The sequence below is a fragment of the Schistocerca gregaria genome, chromosome 4 (genome assembly GCF_023897955.1).
Source record: "Schistocerca gregaria isolate iqSchGreg1 chromosome 4, iqSchGreg1.2, whole genome shotgun sequence".
Taxonomy (NCBI): Eukaryota; Metazoa; Arthropoda; class Insecta; order Orthoptera; family Acrididae; genus Schistocerca; species Schistocerca gregaria.
This window is the reverse complement of record NC_064923.1, coordinates 329,594,960-329,617,728: the sequence shown is the minus strand read 5'-3', so window position 1 is coordinate 329,617,728 and position 22,769 is coordinate 329,594,960. Positions and strand designations below refer to the sequence as shown.

The 22,769-nt window shown below is 39.6% G+C and overlaps 1 protein-coding gene across 2 annotated transcripts in view; it reads left to right on the top strand.

Annotated features, from left to right (window-relative positions):
* The window catches only part of LOC126268006 (importin-7), a 144,094-nt gene that overhangs the window by 67,175 nt on the left and 54,150 nt on the right, over positions 1–22,769 (top strand). For both annotated transcript variants that reach the window (XM_049973391.1, XM_049973392.1), the window contains exons 15-18: positions 13,341–13,472; positions 18,891–18,983; positions 19,960–20,183; positions 20,460–20,611. In XM_049973391.1, the coding sequence (XP_049829348.1) occupies positions 13,341–13,472; positions 18,891–18,983; positions 19,960–20,183; positions 20,460–20,611 (601 nt within the window). The remainder of the gene's footprint in view (positions 1–13,340; positions 13,473–18,890; positions 18,984–19,959; positions 20,184–20,459; positions 20,612–22,769) is intronic.

Sequence of the window (22,769 nt, the reverse complement as noted above, 5' to 3'; positions counted from 1 at the left end):
CATGCCATTCTCGCAGGAATTGCAACATTTCCCGACAGTACCATCAATGAAGAGTTTGTCCCTGTGGCACAATTCATGATATACTAATCCTTCAGAGTCAAAGAAAACTTGTCAGCAAGGCTTCGACATTTCACCTGACCTGATGAGGCTCATTCCCTCTCTCCCCCCCCCCCCCCCCCCCCTCCCCTTCCTGCATTTGGAAAACCTTTCCTGACCCATTTTGGATATTGAACCATGGTCTCAGCATTATAAATATAGACCCACATCTCATCACTGGTTATGATTCTCTTAAGGAACGATTCATTTTCATTTGTGCGATCCAAAAGCTCTTTACAGATTCCTAGGGGAAAGTCTTTCTGGTCGTGACTCATGAGCCATGGGATGAACTTTGTGGCAACACGATGCATTCTGAGATGCTGTGTCAGGATTTCATGAAATGTATGGCAAGTTGAAAACTTCTCTCCTTCATACCTCCTCTGTGGTACCGCAGGTGACTTGTCACTGGTATCATTTATACTAAGATTGTAGTACATGTGAGGTACCTATTTGCTTCCACTGCTCTGAGTGGAATGCGTAAGTTCTAATTAATGTTCACCAACCTACGGCCTACTGTAGGTGTTGTCCCCTTCGAAGAAAACGGCATGTAGGTCGTGAATCCATTGTGTTGAGGCTGTAAGAAACCCTCAGCGAGGAACTGAGATACGTGAATAATTAACTTTTCAATTACTTTGTTTATATGGGATGCCACTTGCTTTTTATTAGCAGAACACGAGAAACCGCAGACATTACATACTTTGATACGCAATTAAATATAGTGTTTAGTTTGTAACCAGATTACGTCATCTCGCCACTGCTACCTTCTCAACTGCTCTAAGAAGAGCTTCTTGTACCTGAATGTGGTGGTTGCAAAGCCAGAAATGTTACACGCCCCTCTCCTCCTGATATTTCCAACAATTGGGAGGTTCTCACAGACACCAAAAAAATTTTGTAAATAAACAAATTTCAATTCGAATTTTTATGACTTTTTAAGCTATCATCTCTCTAGAGCCATACCGTTCCACCATACTTGTAAATTCTTGTTGTTTTTCAAATGTTGAATCTACTTCATCTTTTTTCCTTTTCAGGTTTTTAATTTACTTATATAATCACAGAGTTTATTATTTTCTGATTAGAAAAACTGTTACCTTCAATAAATTTGTCAGTAACCTTATATCCTAAAATCATTAATTTTTAGTTACACACTCTGTACTTACTGCATAATTCTTTAATATAAAAGATTTTCAAAGTAGCATTATTCTGCACCTTTACGTTGTTGTTAGTCTTTTTTTAACTTACAGTCAGTCATTTACTAGAATAATCTGTAGCAGTCCATTGTCTCCTACTGAAGTAGCAGTCAAGAACTCTTGTGCTGCTGTTAAACTATTATTGGCAAATTGCCGTTCATTAAATTCAACAAAGTATGTCTAATAAGAAGTTAAGTTGCAATACCACTACTATTGGCACACTGCTGTTCTTTAAGTTCAATGAAATCTTCTTTACACTCTTCCTTACTATTACATTGGCACCATGCGGTTCTGCACTTATTTGTATTTGAATGCGTCTTAAAGACGTTTACGTCACATGGTTACAAATAAAACAAACAGAACAGCTATACATTTCACAAATATGCGGAGATGGAAGAACTTTACACTCGTACCTTTTTACTGTAACATATCAAAGCAGCCCACAACAGTAAACCATGCAGGTGATTCAGTTGCCCATGATGTGGTCTTGCATTGTGAAACTCCAGACTTCCCCAAATGCTGTTGAGTTCAACAATTGTCAGTGCATTCTCCCATTTCCAACTTCAGCATACAGTTCAGTGAAACACTCCAAATTGCCTTAAATTAGTTTTCTAATAATTTTAAACAAATTTTAAATGAATGTGTTTTGTTATACTATTGCAATATAAATACATTTGTATGTTTTGTTTTGATTTAGGGTGTTAATAAACAAAGTCAATGTTTACATCGTAAGAAGACAGTGATTCTTCAATGTTATTGTTTTGGTCACAGCAGTAGCTACATACAGCTGGGGCATTACCTTTCACACTCATGAAGAGCTCTGCGCTTGATTGCACCCTCTGCTACTGCAGACCCAGTTTGGTAACGATCACACCGCTAACTGGCATCACCTGCTGTGCTTTTTAAGTCTTACCTAAGGAGACTTAAAATTGCAGTTCACAGACATATTGAGAGAATCTTGGTTCAGTCAAAATGCGCATACACTCATTTACCAAATTGTTCCTTCATTCCACAGGATGAGGTATAATTCCTTTATTGTTGCTACAAAAAGTACTAGTGGAACTGTATTCATGTAACGACTCTTCATTTTCTACTGACTTTCGTATAAGCGTATTCTGTGACTTTGTAATATGTAGGAGCAAATTACCTTATTCTTAGACAGACCTTTTTTATGCTTCATCCACACCCACAGGCAATCTGGATAATGCATCAGTCAATGTATTGCTTTCCCTGGCAAGTATTCTGTTGTGAAATCATACTCCAGAAATATGACTTATCCTACGATCCATCAGGAATAGTAATGCCTTTTGGTCTGTAAGCACTTATACTTTCCTCCTCTTAATTGCACACACCACTACTAACATTTCTTTTTCTGTTACTGAATATTTTATCTCCCATTTATTTAGTATTTGACTGGCAAAAGTAATGGATTCTATTTCCACTGTATCCCCATTTTCTATGAATTGATAAAGATGAGCACCTAATTTGTATTGTGAACTGTCAGTGAAAATTCAAAAAGCTACATTTAAGTCTGGATGTGTCATAACAATACTGTTACATAATTCATCTTTTATTTTTTTAAATTCTTGTTCGCATTCCACGGTCCACATGCACGTGGCATTCTTCATTAATTAAAGTATGGCCTTTGCATTAAGTACCTGATTGATTGTGAATCTGCAATACAATCCAGTTCAACTGAAGGTCAACTGCTTTTTGTTCTTAGGTCTTGGAAAGTTTCTTCCAGCATTTAACTTTTCTGAGTCTGACTTAGTACCTTCAGCCAATGTAATATGCCCTAGGAATTTAATTTCCCCTTTCCTAAATTTAGATTTGTCCAGATTTACATTGATATTATTATTCTCAACGTTACCACTTGACTCAATATGTCATTGTGTTCCTTCCATATTTTGGCAGCAATCAAAATATCATAAATATATACTGTAATTTTGTGCAATAGCTGCTCTCCCAACACCTTATTAAGAGACATATAAACACAGCTGTCGATCTTCAAGCCAAATGTCAATATTCTGAATTGGTAACTCCATCCTTCATAAACAAACGTAGTAAACTATCTACAGTTTCCTAATAATGGAACCTGCCAGAAAGTGGTGGTCAGGTCTATACTTTTTAATACAGTAAAACTTGCTCATAACTGAACCACCTGGGACTAAAATAATTTTCGAAATTTGACAAGTTTCCAGATTATACATAAAACTCACTGGACTACCTAAAGTTTGTCAGGTATCATGTATGAAATACAATAATTTTTTTTAATTATGCATATACTGTATTAGTGCACCTTCATTCCATCACAGTAAATGTTCATTTACTGTATATTGGATAACAGAACACTGTACTATTACACTAATTGATAAACAAAAAGGCATTTCTATGTTTTTACTTGAACTTTAGATTTGTTTATTATTGTGTGTACATACATATTATTCCCAAGTTTATTCGCTTTATTCACTTTTTTCGCCATATATCAAGGAGGGAAACTTGTCTTAAACCGTACAATAGTTCCAACAAGTTTGGAGAATTTGTGTACGCTGCAAATTGCGTAACATTGTTTATGCATGCAATGGCTTCTTCAGGCGCATTAATTTTTCCAGGGACACAAATTTGCTCCTCTTCTTCCTTTGTTTTCTTCTTCTTCTTCTTCTTCTTCCTCATCCTCCGTGTTGAGGATTTCTATTAAATCTGTTGCTGAAGTGAAAGTGGAGCGAGTTGACTGTCCTCACTTGTAATCATCTGCACTGAATGAAATGTTTAACATTTTCATTAATTCAGCAATTGTTGCTGCAATTTTTGAGCTTTGATGGCCACTGAAGCATCTTGTCCCCCCCCCCCCCCCCCCCCCAAAAAAAAAAAAACCCTGCTCTGTAGAAGAAGCACTTGGTGACAGTTTCGGGTTTTATTTCCTTTACTGCCAAGCCATCCAATTTTCTGCATCCAGGACAGAAACTGACTGTGCAAGAGCAAATGCACTTTCTGCTTCTTCAACACTAAGAGACTGCATTAGTAATTGCCTATAATGACACTTGAATATGTAAATAACCCCCTGGTCCGTGGGTTGTGTGAGGCTGGTTGTCTAGGCTTGTCTAGGAAAAGGAGAACTTGGCAATTTCCTTTTTCCATTTTAGTATTGAAAGAGCCCAGCCATTCTTCCATAAGACCACTCACCATCCACGAATTTTATTGCTTCGCTATGTGACTGGAAGCTTACTGACGTCTCATTTTCAAAACAATGCAGTTTTGCCACCTTTACCACCACCAGTAGCTTCTCCATTTCACCTAACATGTTTCCACATAGCAGTTCAGTGAATCTTTTCTTGCACATTTTTCCACCGGTGCATGTTTCACCTCAAATTGGTAGCAATTTTGAAGGCAGTGCATAATAAAACATTCCTGTTTCATCAACATTGAACATGTCTTTCAGGTCATAATTCACTATTAAGTTGGACAGTATTGTCTTCCATTCTGTTGCTACACTTTCTTGCACATCCTTAGCTTCCCCATACACTTCATTCCACACGATGTTGTGCCTAGCTTTGAAACTGTCCAGCCAGTCTGTGAGTGCCTTAAACTCCGTAATTCCGAACTCTTTAGAGACTTTCAGTGTATAAGTGTTAATGACGTATACTGTTTGTTCGACGTCATGTTACTGTATCTCTTGAAATGCTACTAGTCAACTGAAACGGGCAGAAAATAATGTTCTTGCCATGTAAAACAGTCGTTTAATGTAACAGTACCCACCTCTTTCACTGCGCACATTGCAGCAGTGTGCTGCTGGATGTGCAACAATGTTCCTGTATGTGCCAGTGTGCATAAATAACAGGAAAATGAGAAAGCTGACAAACACAGCGCTTACAAGTGAAGTTTCCTTTGATGCGCTGTACCGACACTGAGCATAAATTAATCGTCGTCGTCCAGAGCAGCAAGATAGTAGATTTATACCAGCAACACCACACTGCATTGAACCTCTTTTCTTGGTTTTGCGTCACTTACCAGAGATGTTAAAAGTAATGTTCTCGTAGAGTCGTGAATAACTAACAAACTGTAATACAATAGTACTGTACAGGCTGTGTTTTCTGCTTTATACAATGAATTGTTAAGTATGTTCTAAGATTTGCTTTCCGTTTCCACATTTGGCATGTTCCGCTTTATACCAAAAAAAAAAAAAAAATCACCATATAAAAGTGCACTTAAAGCATCGGGGCCGAAATACTTATATGGTTTGGGCATATTTCTTAATTCTACATGTGCCAATTTGAGCAAGTTTTACTGTATCGTGACACTATTGAACTTCCATACAAGCTCCTCTAGTGCCCCAGGCCTATCCATATCAATCTGTGACAAGATGACTTTGTTTAAGGCTCTAGCAGCCAAAGTTATGCATACTGAGCCATCTCTCCTTGGCACTATTAAAGGGAACTACAATAATTACTGGGAGATCACTCGATAGTTCCCCCTGTTAAATCATTTTCTTCCTTTATTTGCGACTTTTTCCTTCATTGTAGCCTCTGTACTTAAATATTCATTGGGGCCCACCTCTTCGTACAAACATATGCTATCTCCTGGTTCATAGTTCCAGTACATCATTCCATTATGATCTGTATTCTCACATCACTACCTATATTTTGTGTAACCTCATTTTCATTAAATTTAAATATGTGTTGCTCCTGTTCATCTTGTATCCTCATTACAGCCTGCATTGTCTAAGAAAAGGAGAACTTGGCAATTTCCTTTTTCCATTTTAGTATTGAAAGAGCCCAGCCATTCTTCCATAAGACCACTCACCATCCACGCCTTTTATTGCTTCGCTATGTGACTGGAAGCTTACTGATGTCTCATTTTCAAAACAATGCCTACAATCTAGCATTGGCCTGTTAGCAATTAATCAATCTTTCCCCAAAATCAAATTGATGCACAGTCTGGAAACTGTGATGGCATCTACTCATAATGATCTGTTTTGCATTTTAAATTCCGTTAGAAACTGCTTCTTTATCAATTTACTTGTAGAGCCACACACTGTATCCACTTTAACTCCTTGTACGGATAACTTAGGAACATCTGTATCCTTCTTCATTTCTTCGTGTAAATTACTAGAGTACCTGAATCTAGGATCACAATTGTTTTCATATTTTGTATTTCAATTTCAATTGCTGGTTGGTACATTTCTTCATCCATGAGCGCATTGTTTACTCAATCCTGTTTGTCATATTTCATTCGGCCATTCCTTTTACCAGAGTATGTTCCCTATTTTGTTTATTATAATATTCTTTGCTTCAGCCATAATAACCTCCTCTATATGAATCTATTTTAAAAGTGCCTCCCCCCTCTTCTGGCCAGGCTGCGACTATGACGTGGCTGTCTGTTTTCCTCACAGCCACACCGTTCGTCATTTCGATTCGTACCTCTGTTTTGGGTTTGTTCTCTGTCATTAAGGTGGTCTGCCCGTCACCTGTTCTTTCTCCTGCCCTCCGGTAGTTGTTTGCTGCTGGACAACGCGTCTGATTGCTCCAGGTGACTAACTTTTATTTACATCAATTAACTTGTCTTATACTGATACTGGGAATTTAAGTATAACATTTCCTACTAGGTTAGCATGGGCTGGTTAAGTATGGGGTCTTTTCCCAGTAACGTTAGAAACATTGTTTATAGTTGCTACAACCACTATTTGCAAAGCTTCTGCCTTCAAAAATTTCATATCTACCTCTTTGGTGTGCTAGTAGAACAGTATTGATTCAAAAACGCTTGCACTAATTCTTTATAGTGTTTTACATTTGTAACTGTCCCCAGTTCCCCACTATATTACTTCTCATTCTAACTTACTGGCAATGAATTTGATTTTTTGCTGTTCTGTCATGTTATCAGGAATGATACTATCAAACTTTCCAATGAAGGGTACTGGTTGTATAGTTCTCTTACTAGAGAAGTGAAGGACTTTATATGCATTAGGGTAATTTGCTATGTCATTTTCATTCACACCACCTTTTTGTTCAAACCAAATTTCTACTGTTTGTATAACTTAATTTTCAATTTTGTCCTTCATCTCAGGAAGCACTTTTTCCTCTGTTTATCTTAATTTGCCTTGAACCACAGTTTTGTTGCCTTTACAAGAGGATTCTACTTGTGAAATATTATCACAAGTATTTCATGGTCTTTTTTGATACTTCATAGCTTATTCCAGTGTATTGTATGCTCATCCTGACATTATCTGGTAGCTTTGCTTTCCTCTTGTCTTACATTGCCAATGTCATTAATTGTTGTTTCTATCACCCCAATTTGATCCTGCAAATTCTTGTTTAATGTTTTGATTTCATTGTTAACCTTTTGGTTTATTTCTGACTTACAAACTTCTAATTTTTTATCCCATTCTTCTGTTCCATAATCTATTTTCGTGAAACATCCTTCAGTTTTAGCTTCAAGATGCATTATCTTTTGTTCCAAAGCATTGAGCTATTCCCATTTTAACTTCTTTTAACTCCTCCTCATTTTCTTGCTTAGCTTAATTCCTCCTTATCTTTTAATCCCTTGTCTATTTTCTTTCCAGCAACCTTTTGTTCTTGCAAAATTAAATTTAGTATAGATGCTGGATCCTGATCATCCTTAGTTGGGAAAGTGTCGGCTGATGCTATACCATGACTTAATATACATATATAGCTCATATATTGGCTCATAAGTAACATCAGCATCAGTAATTTTCTCTGCTATTGTCATTCAAATTAATCATTTCATTTTGATTAGGTACCACATATTCCTGGTTTACATTGTCATTTTTTCTCACAAAATGTATCTTTTCATTGTCTTTCGTTAATAGGTAATTTTACACTCCCAGTGAAATCATTCTTGGCTACTTCAGAATTCTCAATGAAATTATTGGTTACTGAATTTACTATTTCAGATTCATCACTAAGGTTTGAATTTGGAAGTTTCTTTCTATTTATTTAAATCTTAGACTGCTATATACATGCACAACACTTTCACTATTTTTCTTCCTTGACGCACTGCTGCTGATGGTCATAGCTGTTGGCTACACCGCTGGCTGGAACTTCGCTATTGTGGTGTGCTCAAGCTGACACTGCAAACCCGCCATGTAGTGTGAAGTGCACCAGATGCTGCTACACCTGTTGTCTGTGGCTGCCTCAAGCTGCTCTGCATGCTGCGCCGTCTCGTAGAACTAAGGATCTTGAAGTGATGATTAAATCATGGGCTGCGTACACAACATTAACTTTTATTCTTGTAGCATATACTATTTCTGATTCATCCCGATACTACTTTCATCGTGACACATACTTGGATTTTGCAGCATCAGATAGTTAAACTAAAATTCAACAACAGTTCAAACACAGTACAAAGCCTACTTAGCACAGTTGTTGTGCAGTTCCCTTGCCATTCACAGTTCACACACATCACAATCCTTATACATTTCGCTGGTCGGTTACAGTTCACCTTTCTCGCTGATAAAATCTAGCCTCACAATTTCGAAGCACTTTGACTTCAAAGATTTATCCCCACTAGGGCTGCCTTGTAAGGCAAGTTGAAAAAGAGAGGAGGAGAAGTTGATATATACGTGCATGTGATAAACTCCTTCCCTCAAAGTTCTCTCCTTCATACCTCCTCTGTGTTACCACAGATTACAGGTCACAGATCTCATTTGTACTAAGATTGCATTACATGTGAGGTGCCTATTTACTTCCACCACACTGATACATACCTTCTTACTAATGTTCACCAACTTTCAGTCTTCTGTATTTGTTTTCCCCTGTGCAAAAGAACAGCACATAGTTCATGAATCCATTATCTTGAGGCTGTAAGAAACCCTTAGCGAGGAACTTATTCACATAAAATATTTAAATTTTCAATTATCTTCTTTATATGGGACGCCACTTTCTTTTTATTAGCAGAACACGAGAAAGTGCACAAATTACATTCCACTTTATTGTCACAAATAATTTCCAGTCTTCAACAAAGTAATGAACTGTGTATTTCCATAATTTCTATCATGCTGTTCTCGGCTACATGTCCAAATAACCATACATTGCTAATAAAGTTTAGACGCAGACTGTAACAAGTGTAGTGCTTAATAACAAAAAGAATAAGAGAAGAAAAGAAAAGGTTGCAAATATGGGAAGAAATAGTGAGTAAAAGGTGTTTTTAAAATCATTAATGACCGTGAAAAAAGGAAAGAATGAAATGCAAATCGGACTTCGTATTACAGAAAAGTTATCGGACTTCGTGATTAGGAAAACCTGTTTTTGGGGTGGTCCTTGTGACGATTCTGAGCAAAAGTGAAACCAATTTCCAGTACAAAAATTATTTGGGGAAGGAAAAAAAAACCAGAATAACAAAACGTGATTAACAGCGGAAAGGTCGTAGATAAGAGTTCATCCTTTACCATGTTAACATGTCTTCTTTCGTGCGGCGTCCAGGTCTTCAAAAATCTCCTACTTCATTTCTGCGTGAAAAGTAGTAGCTGCTCCGAAATCTTGCAATCATCCAGGAATCACTAATGTATATAAATCAAAAACGTCTTGATAATAAATGCAATGTATTTTATGTTGCTGCTTCCATCCTCTGAATTTCATACAAAATTTCCACAATATGTCTGCACATCAATAAGTGGTTTTTCGTCTTTATGAGACCAAGACTAGCTAATAATTTTTTACGTCTGCATTAAGCTTCCGCTCTTGAGAGACAAAAGACGGATAGAAAACAAAAAGAGTTACATTTTTAGAACTTTCCTTTTCTGATATATTTTCTCTGCCGTTGAGCGCTCATACAGCTGCGACGGTATAATTTATATCTGAGGGAACGTGTGTAGTGCGGCGAAATTCAAAGTCCCGCCACACAAGCAACATGTCTGTCCTCTGAGGCTGCCCAACCAGCTCTAATCTTACAGCCAAACCACTTTGCCGGCCATCAAAGTTAGGTGCAATCCACAGATCACCTACCTATCCAAAGATCATCGAAGTGCTTCATCAGCTTTTTCACTTAGCACTTGTTTATTATTCTGCTGGTTATTAACACTTGTGAAATAATGGAATGATAGCTTGCTATTGAGAAGTGCTTTAATTTGAAATTCAAGTAAGTATGCTGTTTAGTTTCTCATATTAATAACAGATCATCGTCATTGTGGCACGTAACTTCTGATTGCAGCAGCCAATTGTGGAGGAGGACCACACTTTAGGGCAGTCTTTATCATTATACCCATACTGAACACACCACCTATCATCGGTACCTCACACCACATCACATCATCTTGCCGCTGCTGGCTTTTCTCAACCCCCCATAAGATGATCTTGTACCTGAATATGATGGTAGGCACAGAAGAGTGTCCTGAACTAGGGTTATGTTTAACTTCTGTTTGGCAATTTTTTAAAACTGTATGAGCCATTTGTAACACCGAGTATGGGTTAAGCACTCATCACCGTTGCCTTCCTGCATAACTTGGTGGGGGTCTGTAAAGATGTTCCTGAGTTTGATGCAAAATTTAATGCACATGTATTGCTCCTCTAAATCTGCCATCTTGAAATTTGCAAACTGTGCAACACAATGTTCTACACAGTGTAGAACTAAACATAACTAACAGACATACAACAATGAACTTTTAGCAGTTACACATCAAACACCGGCATATGTAGGGATGCCAACCGCATTTTGCTCCAACACGCTATTGGCATTAAATTGTTCCAGAATTTTTTGAACAGACCTCATATAAATGATAAATGAATGTTTACAGTATTTGAATTAGTAGTGTAACAACTTACTGTTTGCCAAAACAGGGACAGTTAGGCTGGCTATTGCTAAAATTCTCCTGCCCTGCTGTTCCTAGTTCCTTTAGTCCCTCTCTCACATTGAAACTCTTGCTCTCCAGAAACTAGAGCAGCATGCACAATGCCACCTCAAAAAAACATTTTTGTCCTCCTACCTTGCACTACCACTATCCACCTCTACAACAGTCTCCAAACTCTCCCACGTCCCCTCAGAGCTGTCAAACTCCGCCTTATAGATGTACTACATTTACTACGCCCTTACAAACTCACTCCCACCGCCATACGGAATCCAGAACCTAAACAGACCCGAAACACTATCATGAATTGCCTCTCCAAAAACCTTAGTCTCTCAGAAGTATCAGTCCTTTCCCAATGCCTTATCTTTTGCCCCTTTCCAAATTTAATTGTGCCAGACTTGAAGTCCCTGCAGTGGAAACACTTTTCTGCTACCAACCCTAACAGACTCAACCCATAACAAATGTTGAACCCTGCCTGACGCAGTTCTCCATCCAACTGATTCATTCTCAATGCCCCCAAATTACCCATTTTAACTTAACCAAAATTTCTTAAGTTTGAACCTTATGTCACCATCATTCCCCAAATCTCTCAACATGCAAGCTGACCTTAAATCTACAGAAAAAACCGCAATCCCCTTTTAAAAACTGAACTGACCTCATAATCCTACCTGCTGACAAAGTCTCCATCACTGTGGTCTTGAACTGCAGAGGTTATCTGGTAGAAGAACTCCACCAACTTTGTTTGTCCACTTACAAACCCTGCCACAGTGACCCCATTCCAGAAATCCAACAGGATCTTCAGTCTCTCCTCAGATCCTTAGGCCTATCACAGAACCTGTCTCCTGACTCCCCCTCCCATTACTCCTACCTTGCCCTGCATTTCTTCATGCTTCCTAAAATCCATAAACCCAACCACCCAGCATGTCCCATTGTGACCAGTTACTGTGTCCCCACTGAGAGAATGTGTGCTCTTGTGGGCCAATACCTTCAGCCAATTACCCGCAACATTTTTTATCTAAAGACACCAACCATTACCTCCACAGTCCGTACTCCTTTATCACACAGTGCCCTGCTTGTCACTGTTGGTGCCGCTTCCTTTGATACTAATATCCCCAATGTCCATGGCCTTGCCAGTATTGAACTCTGTTTCGCAATGCCCAGTGGGTTCCAGAACTAAAACCTCCTTCCTGGTCACTACTAACTACATCCTCACTCACAATTACTTCAGCTTTGAAGGCATCACATACAAACACACAGTATGGCAATTGACACCTGTACAGCACCATCCTCTGCCAACTTATTCATGGGCCATCTCATGGAATCCTTCCTAACCACCCAGAATCGCAAATCCCACATCTGGTTTAGATTCATTGATGACATTTTCTTGATCTGGATCAAGGATCAGGACACCCTATCCACATTTGTCCATAACTTTGATGCCTCCCTCATTTGCTTCACCTGGTCCTCCTCAACCCAAAAAGCCACCTTCCTCAGTGTCGACCTCCACCTCAGTGATGACTACATCAGTTCCTCCATCCATATGGAACCTACCCACGTTCAGCAAAACCTCCACTTCGACAGCTGCCACCTATTCCATATCACGAAGTTCTTTCCATACAGCCTAGCCATCTATGGTTGTTGCATTGTTAGTGACAAGCAGTCTCCCTCAAAATATGCCAGGGGTATCACTAAGGCCATAAGACAGAAATTACCCTCTGAACCTGTCTCTCATGCCTTACCTCTCCAGTCACCGACCACCTCCCGGAGTCCCACTGTCTGACCAAGAAGTAAGATTTCCCTCTTGACTTGGTAACACATCCAACTGAATCCCCACCTCCGCGCCCTCCTCCACCTCCGCGCCCTCCCCCACTCTACCCCCCTCCTTATTTTTTAATGACACACTAATGGCAGAAGGCTAGGACTTGAATATCTCTGCGTGCTAATGTTAGTATTACCTTCTGGAAGAGTAGCTCTCAAATGATGAGACGTGTAGATTTATCCTTTGTACTGATGAGTAATTCTATTGAATTTGTTTAGTGTACTTCTGAAATTTATGGTCACAGTGATCTTTGAGGTAAATTGAAATTGGAAATATGTAATTCTTTTGAACTGCTCACTTGTACTACAACAAACAAGATTTGACTGTTTTTTTAATCTTTATATTTGCCATAAAAATTTTACTAGCTTTTGGATGTTACATGTAGCAATGTGCCTACAGACATTGTTGGTTATCTTTTTACAAGCTGTATTGTACTTTTCAGGTGTTCCAGAAGGATGGATTTGATTATTTTACTGATATGATGCCAGCTCTGCATAATTACGTAACTGTAGACACAGCTACTTTTCTCTCCAATGAAAATTATGTGCTTGCAATGTACAACATGTGCAAGGCTGTAAGTAATTCTACTGTTATAAATCCATATAGCATGTGCATTTGGATACAATTTACAGTAGTAATTTTGGAAATTTTATTAACAGAAGACAAGGAACTGAATAGCCTTAACATATCACTCATAAATGTATGTAACAAATTGCGGGTTAGTGCTCAGAAAAAGGGATGTTCATTGCATTTACAGTCTTTATTCAGACAAAATGTGAAAGACCTATCACGATTATTTGTTTCATGAAAGATGTTTTAACTGCCTCCTGTTATCTATAGTTTTTCCTCAACACTCGTGTATTATTTTCTTTTTTAAGGTATGACTAGTGTGTAGAAATGTGTAGTTCTCTGTTTAAATATCTTCTATAGCCAGTTTACACTCCTAATAGAGTGCGGTGCCACAACTTGAAACAGGGCAGGTGCAGATTCCAACATTTCATTAACAGCAGTCATATGGTCGGGCTCATTCCATGATCTACCTGCTGTGGAATGATTGATACGAATTATTAGTTTATCCATGTCTGGATGATGCTGTTGTTCATTTAATGAAAAGTCATTCCGGGTGCATTTTTAGAAATTTATTAAACTTGCATGACCGATTTTGGCCTTCATATTAGGCCATTATCAAGTGTATCGGAAACAGCCAAATGTTAATACATAATATGATGGGCATACAGATAGATTTGTTTTTTGTAGTAGATGAGACACAACGCTTATGTTTGTACAGTGAAAGTGCAGAAATAATACATAATTTTCGTTTTGCTGTGGGGAAGCAATGTCTAATGATAACAGTACTGGTAAAGTGGATTTAAAAGAGCCCAGTGAAATCCAGAGAAAAATGGATGTGCTGTAATTATAAAACATACCATCAAAAAAATTGTTAACGTACTTTAGTTTAAGAATTACGTTCTGCATGTTTCAAAATTATGATTCTATAATTTTTAAATAAAAGGTGAAATTAATCCTTTGGGATTAATAAATTTGTAAAACACTTGCAATGAACAAGGTGTCAGTCGAGCCTAAAGGTATGACCTCCACTGAAAAAAATTTGAACCATCGGAAGCTTTATAGGCTCTAGAATAGCTCGGCGCATCATTGACTACGTGTTAAAGTATTTAAACAGACAACTGGCTATATTTCACAGCCGAATTCCTACGCAAATTTTTTAGCTGGTAATGGCAGTCTGAGGAGTCTGTTAATTGCTGAAGACCTTTTTATAAGGAGCATTATCATATGATGTGGCTGGAATAATGGTGTGGCTGGAATAATGGCGGAAGATTGAAGCTTATGGTAAATGCCAAAAACCTGTCTGTTTTCATTCATGATGATTAAAAGATCTAAGGAATTGTTACTGTGTCTCCTGCTGGTGCTCAACTGTAAAAACTTTGTCAGTGTGTCTACCTTTGCCTTACACATACGGTAGCACCATGCAACTGCGAGTATGGTGGAGCCATCTATTGGTAGAGAGACAGATGTGTGCGCACTGTGTGGTGTTGCATAGTGTCAGTGTGGTTTCATCCCAAACAGAAGGTGGTCACACAAGTTATCGTCCTCTACCGTACATGCAGGCAAGTAAGCAGGAGTAGTGATTCAATTTTTGGCAGTGGAGGGAGTTGGAGGTTATGAAATGCATCAACAGATGGAGTCTGTGTATGGTGAGAACAGTCTAAGTGTTGTGGAACGGCACAAATGATACTTTGAGGGTTGCGAGTCACTGGAAAGTGATGCTCGTCCGGGACAGGCTCATCATGTCATCAAACCAGAAATGGTTTGCGAAAGTGAATGTTTCAGCCTTAGTCAACCACAGAATCACTGTGGACAAGATGCATTGTTTACTGGGTATTAGCATGGGCATCGCCCAATCCATAATGCATCAACACTTGACATTTGTGTGCGTGCGTGCGTGTGCGCGCGCGCGCGTTATACCTGTCCTTTTTTCCCCCTACGGTAAGTCTTTCCGCTCCCGGGATTGGAATGACTCCTTACCCTCTCCCTTAAAATCCACACACTTTCGACTTTCCCCTCTCCTTCCCTCTTTCCTAAAGAAGCTTGTGTAAGCTTGAATTTTGTGTGTTTGTTTGTGTGTCTATCAACCTGCCAGCGCTATTAAAAACAAAGATTCCAAGACGTACCAAGCAGGAAAGCGTCAGTAGATAGGCACAATAAATAAAACACGCACACAGAATTTCTAGCTTTCACAACCGACGGTTGCTTCTTCAGGAAAGAGGGAAGGAGAGGGAAAGACAAAATGATGTGGGTTTTAAGGGTGAGGAGGGTAAGGAGTCATTCCAATCCCAGGAGCAGAAAGACTTCCCTTAGGGGGGAAAAACGACAGGTGTACACTATCGCTCGAACGAGGGCGCGCGCGCTCACACACACACACACACACACACACACACACACACACACACACACACACACACACACACATATCCATCCGCACACACACACACACACACACACACACACACACACACACATCCACATCCATCCACACACACACACATCCACATCCATCCACACACAAACACACACACACACACACACACACACACACACACACACAAGCAGACATTTGTAAAGGCAAAGAGTTCGGGCAGAGATGTCAGTCGAGGCGGAAGTACAGAGGCAAAGAAGTTGTTGAAAGACAGGTGAGGTATGAGCGGCGGCAACTTGAAATTAGCGGAGGTTGAGGCCTGGCGGATATCGAGAAGAGAGGATATACTGAAGGGCGAGTTCCCATCTCCGGAGTTCGGATAGGTTGGTGTTGGTGGGAAGTATCCAGATAACTCGGACGGTGTAACACTGTGCCAAGATGTGCTGGCCATGCACCAAGGCATGTTTAGCCACAGGGTGATCCTCATTACCAACAAACACTGTCTGCCTGTGTCCATTCATGCGAATGGCCAGTTTGTTGCTGGTCATTCCCACATAGAAAGCGTCACAGTGCAGGCAGGTCAGTTGGTAAATCACGTGGGTGGTTTCACATGTGGCACTTCCTTTGATCGTGTACACCTTCTGGGTTACAGGACTGGAGTAGGTGGTGGTGGTGGGAGTGTGCATAGGACCCGTTTTACACCGGGGGCGGTTACAAGGGTAGGAGCCAGAGGGTAGGGAAGGTGGTTTGGGGATTTCATAGGGATGAACCAAGAGGTTACGAAGGTTAGGTGGACGGCGGAAAGACACTCTTGGTGGAGTGGGGAGGATTTCAAGAAGGATGGATCTCGAAATGACAGTGTTACACCGTCAGAGTTATCTGGATACTTCCCACCAACACCAACCTATGCGAACTCCGGAGATGGGAACTCGCCCTTCAGTATATCCTCTCTTCTCGGTATCCGCCAGGCCTCAACCTCCGCTAATTTCAAGTTGCCGCCGCTCATACCTCTCCTGTCTTTCAACAACTTCTTTGCCTCTACTTCCGCCTCGACTGTCATCTCTGCCCGAACTCTTTGCCTTTACAAATGTCTGCTTGTGTCTGTGTGTGTGCGGATGGAATTGTGTGTGTGTGTGTGTGTGTGTGTGTGTGTGTGTGTGTGTGTGTGTCCTGTGACTATGTCAGTTTTGCTGTAGGCTATTGCCCTGCGAAACAGAGGGGTATTTGTTTTTCCATACTGTCCTTTGGTCCCCCTAAGGGAAGTCTTTCCGCTCCCGGGTTTGGAATGACTCCTTACCCTCTCCCTTAAAACCCACATCCTTTCGTCTTTCCCTCTCCTGCCCTCTTTCCTGAAGAAGCAACCATCGGTTACGAAAGCTAGAAATTCTGTGTGTGTGTGTTTGTGTGTTTTATTTATTGTGCCTATCTACCGGTGCTTTCCCGCTTGGTAAGTCTTGGAATCTTTGTTTTTAATATTTTTCCCATGTGGAAGTTTCTTTCTATTTTATATATGTAAAGCAAAGATTCCATGACTTACCAAATGGGAAAGTGCTGGTAGATAGGCACAATAAAAACACACACACACACACACACACAAGCAGACATATTTTTGTTTGTAAATGATTAGATGTATAAATTTTAGAGTTTGTCATGCAACCCGTGTGAGAACAAACAAAGCCATAGTTCATTCAAAGTGACTCAAATAACAATAATAAACTTCCACACTATTTGCTTCAGAAATGGCCTTTGTTCAGCTGTATTTAAGCTTTCAAAAAGATTGTTGTATTACAGCAGCATTTTCCTGCAGGTGAACTGAACTCATCGCCAATTTAAGGGGTCTCTTGATATTATTTGTCTTTTCCTGCCCAATCCAGTGATTACAAAATCTGCAGACCATTAATTTCTACCTTTTGTGGTAATTCATAGCCGTGTGACCCATGCATGATAACTCTATCGATACAGCTGACTAAGCACTTAGTGCAGAAGTAGAACCGAATATACGGTAACTATATTTTAACATTAATTATAGAATTTCGGTGCAGTCGAAAAATGTTAGATATTATTTTCCAGTCTCTACAGTGCAGTGTGTGGACACTAGCCTATAGTAGCCAATGGGCGCGAACACAGACTGACTATAACTTTGACTGCCAGTGGGGGGAGGAGCGGTATGGAAAAACAAATACCCCTCTGTTTCGCAGGGCAGTAGCCTACAGCAAAACTGACATAGTCACAGGAATTGCCGGTCTCTTCTGGTGTTGAGGGTCGTAATTGAAAACAGGGACGGACCAGGATTATTCGCATCACTAATCTTCAAAATAAGAAAATAAAACTAGCAACACACAACACAAAGCATTCGGGGGTGGGAATCACGCAATTGTTTGTAAAGGCAAGCAGGGTATTGTTAACGACATTGTTCAGGCCCGACATCTAGTGGTATTCAATGCAACCACAGTTCAAAATATCTGCACCTAAATTTCCACCTTAAGTGTCTGCATTATACCATTTTTTCAGCTTTAGCTAACAAACAGGCATAGATGTTTCTTTGTTATGAAATCTTGGGTCCCACAGATGAGTACTGCATTGCATTACACAGTGTGTATTTTAAATTGACCATTCAACCACCCACGTTTATCATGGCATCAGATCGCTGAGTGCATTGGTGCAGTTTTGCATTCATACACTTTTTATTTTCCAAACTGGTTCTTAGGCAGTTTCTTTCCAAACTGGGCTTCACCAGGTGATGTACGATACCAGTAACTGGAAATCAGTTAAGTTTTCAATATTTATATGCAGAAAATAAAGCTATTTCAAACTGTCTACGATAAAATAGTTTGTCTGGATACATTTTGCTATGAAATAGCATCAATTAAGTAATTTCGCATTTTGGGGCAGAATTTCAATGTTTCATATTTGACGACATAGCACTGCTGCATGTGCCTTTAGAAAATCGTGCATATGTCACTGCAATTACAAGAAGGCTTTTAGAAACTTAGCGTATTTTCATGTAGAGTGCTTCCTCTGTTTATGAGATATTGATGTGTGCATTGACTCCAGGTTCTGACAGGTGATTCAGGAGAGGATCCTGAATGCCATGCAGCAAAATTGCTTGAAGTTATCATTCTGCAGTGCAAAGGACGCATAGATCAGGTATGCATTGACTTATTTTCTACCTTGCACCTTTCGGTTATTGTTCTTGTTATCAGAAGTTTTGTTAAACATTGAAGGTGTTTATGTATTCAGTGTCTGAATTCATTTGAATTTTTTTCATTCTTGTTAATTGTCTGGTCACTTTTTTTTCTGGAGGAAAGAGCGTATACTTCTACATTGAAAGAGAGAGTTATAAAATAGTTACTAGATTTTTAATGTAGAAATGCTTCCACGTATGTAGTTCGCACAATTGATTTCTGGTAAAACAAAAAAAAGTTCCGTTTTTAAAGTGGACTCTAATTATGAGAGGAAAACAAAAACGTGGCAGTATCTGTTTGATTTCAATGTAAACACAATGTATGCTGAGTTGACATGGAAGTGCAGTCAGGTGAACAAGGCAGTTCATTTGTAATCACTGTACCTATGCAATCTTACCATATTTCAATATCCATAACACACATCAAAAACAGCACCTTGAGAATGATGTGATTGGACATAAATGTACTAAATTGTTTTGTGTCATCCACTGTATTTGATTTGTGGATAAACTTATGTACAAAGCCATATAAACAAGCTGCATGTCTTGTTTAGAAATATATGTTACTGATAAATATGATACACATATTTTATTATTTGATAATTTCTTTCAGCACAACCTTTTTTTGTGGTCAGATTTGTGTTCATAACAACACACAGCAATTATTATTAAATTTTGTAGGTGCTTTATTTCCCTCTTGAAATTGAAATTTACCAGTTCTGTCACAGGAATACCAGCTGAACACAATTTTATTTAATGTGTGACTTAAAAAATATTGGTAACTGAAATTTTTTTTGTATGTAGAGTATTTACGAAGGTAGCAGTTGTGTTATTTTGAATAAATGCACAGAATTGCTACTTATCTTGCAGTAGTATTTTTAAATCATTTGTTATGGAAAAATATTATTTTCACTAATTTATTTATCTGTTTTCCTCCAGTGCATACCATCCTTTGTAGAGCTTGTGCTTCAGCGGCTGACTCGTGAAGTTAAAACATCTGAATTACGAACTATGTGTTTGCAAGTTGTGATAGCAGCACTGTACTACAATCCACAACTTCTTTTTGAAACTTTGGAGAAACTTCAAATGGTCGTTTCACCAACTGAATCAATTACATCCCACTTTGTGAAGCAGTGGATACATGATACAGATTGCTTTTTAGGGTAAATTTTCTTATTTGTTTGTATAATATTAAATAGATAAGTATTGCCTATTAAATTTAGTAAAAAGTTGGGGGGGTTTCTTATTAGTAATAGATATAGATGGATGTTGAAGTTGTCTGCTTTTATACACAATTTGTGTAGGGCATGCTGAAAATATGTATGTCTTATTCGAATGAGGAATTTAAAGTGCATCTTCAATACGTCGTGATAACCTCTCTTTGCTCTGGCTTGTCTATACCCCACATATTATAACACACTTTTCTTTTGCTTCTGCAGATTACATGACCGGAAGCTGTGTGTTCTGGGATTGTGCACTCTATTGAGCACCACAGGTGCTGCTCGTTCTGTAGCATTACCAAATGAGTGTGCATCACAGATAATTCCTTCACTTATTCTTCTATTTGATGGGCTGAGGAGAGCATACGTTGGTGAGTTCAAAACACAAGAAAAGCTTTGTCTGTGGTATAGTGTTTCAAAATGTGGTACATATATGCAAGGTCCAATTATTAAGTTTTCATGCAGGAAAAAAGAGAGGAAAAAAAAGGAAAAATAAAACTATTGCCCAATTGCGTATCAATTTGTTTTGTACAGTGTGTACTGTATTATTAATGTGTTGTGCTTTCCTAAGTGTCAAATGTTAAATTATGATCATGATGTGTAGAAAGGGTTCTACATTGTAAGATAAATAGTTATGATATAATGTTCTTGCAATAAGTTGTACAAAAGTGAACGACTGACGAGCAGTGAAGTTTTTGAGATTTTGGAGTCTTATTTTCAGTAATTGATCAGTGTGAGAAAGCAAATAGAGAGAGACTGTGACAGAACGTCTGTATAACATACCCAGTAAGAATTTATCCAGGTCAGATCTATGAACGTGGTTAGGACAGACTCTCAAGTGTGACTCGTATATAATATTACAGAAGCAATTTGCATAATTTTGTGGTTAAGTCATTGTTGAATGCAGTGATTAATTTGTTCAATATAAGCTTGTTCAAGGTGCTCTCAATACAACATAACAGTGCACAACAATAAACAACTATATTTGGAACAGCTCAAGTACAGTTCAAAATGTTCACAAGCGTAATAGTTAAGTAACAAACAACAGCATAACCAAATTAATGGCAAATCAGAGTATAAAAGTGCAGTATAATAGAATGACGGTAAACAGTTTGAGCGATGAAGTGTGTTTGAGCTGCTGTGTTGGCTTTCGATGGGAGCCATAATTCACAGAATTAGCAGTGGCACTAGCATGACACCAGGACACGCATTTGAGACTGTACACTCATGTTGATGTCTCTGGTGCCACTCTTGGAGGCTGGCCACATAATGTGTCTCCGGCTGGATTGACAAGGCTCAGCACACCGTGCCATGCTGAGCTCTTCATCAGTGGGAGCAGTAGTGCCGTATGTTGCGCAGATTGTGATCGCTGAGGTGTAAAGCAACTATAGTCTAGTTGTGGCTGGAAGATTCAGTGGTATCTACAGCTGGGTAATGCCTTGGAAATGCCAGCCAAAAAGAGCAGTAACCCAGTGGGTTACAGGAGGCCTTCCCTCTTACGGAGGCAGGAAGCCGTCCAGTGAAGCATGGCCTCGCACCATGCGGAATGTCAGGAGATTTTGGGGGGGGGGGGGGAGAGAGAGAGAGAGAGAGAGAGAGAGAGAGAGAGAGAGAGAGAGAGACTGTGACAGGTACAAGATAACCATGTGGGCAGCCTGACTCGGTGAGGTGACGAGCTCACTGTGTGCAGATGCTGGTGCCTAAGACCAGAATTGGCCGGAATGGTGACAGCCACATTGTGACCTGGGCAGTGACTGGGTGAAAGCCGGTGCAGGCACCGTGTCCACATCGGGCTCGAGAGAGTGTGGTTGCCACTTGTAGCAGAGGACCTGTAGGGACTTACGTAGTGGCAACATCAGTGGGGCCAGTGGCTTCGTTAAATGATGAAGCGGACTGCAGCTAGTGGCACTACAGCTGCGGCAGAGTTCAGTAACAGGACTGACAAGTTTTCAGCTGGGAGTGAGTTGCAGGTTGTGGTGAAAGACAAAGATGTTGGGGGTCAGGTAAGAAGAGCTGTGACTGGCATTCCAATGAAGAAATTGGAAAATCAGAACAGGGCAAGATAGGGGTTGTAGCAAGTGGAGGCAGCCACCAGTCGATGCTACGGAGGTGGAGCCGATTCTGACGATGGGCAACCATTCTGTTGCCTTCATCCAATGTGAAGACTCGGTGACCTTTTCTTCTCAGTAATGACAGCTATGATCCATTTTTCGTGTTATCCAAAGCTGCATGTGTCTGCAGCTAGAGGCTTGCGAGAGCAGTACAGGTTATGCTTCAGGAGGACAATCAGCAGGCTACAGGGATGCAGCTATGTGGCAGCTCTGTTACTCTTGTCCTCGAATGGTGTGGCCCTGTAGGAACTGAGAAGAAATCTCAAAGATTCTTCTACAGGAAAGTATTCACTGTATTTTTTGTTTGACATTAATGTGCACATTAGCCGCCCTGCTTTACAGTTTGACTGAGGGTGGAACAGCAGAGATTTGATATGCTGGACATCACTCAGCTGACAAATATTTTCAAACCTTGGGG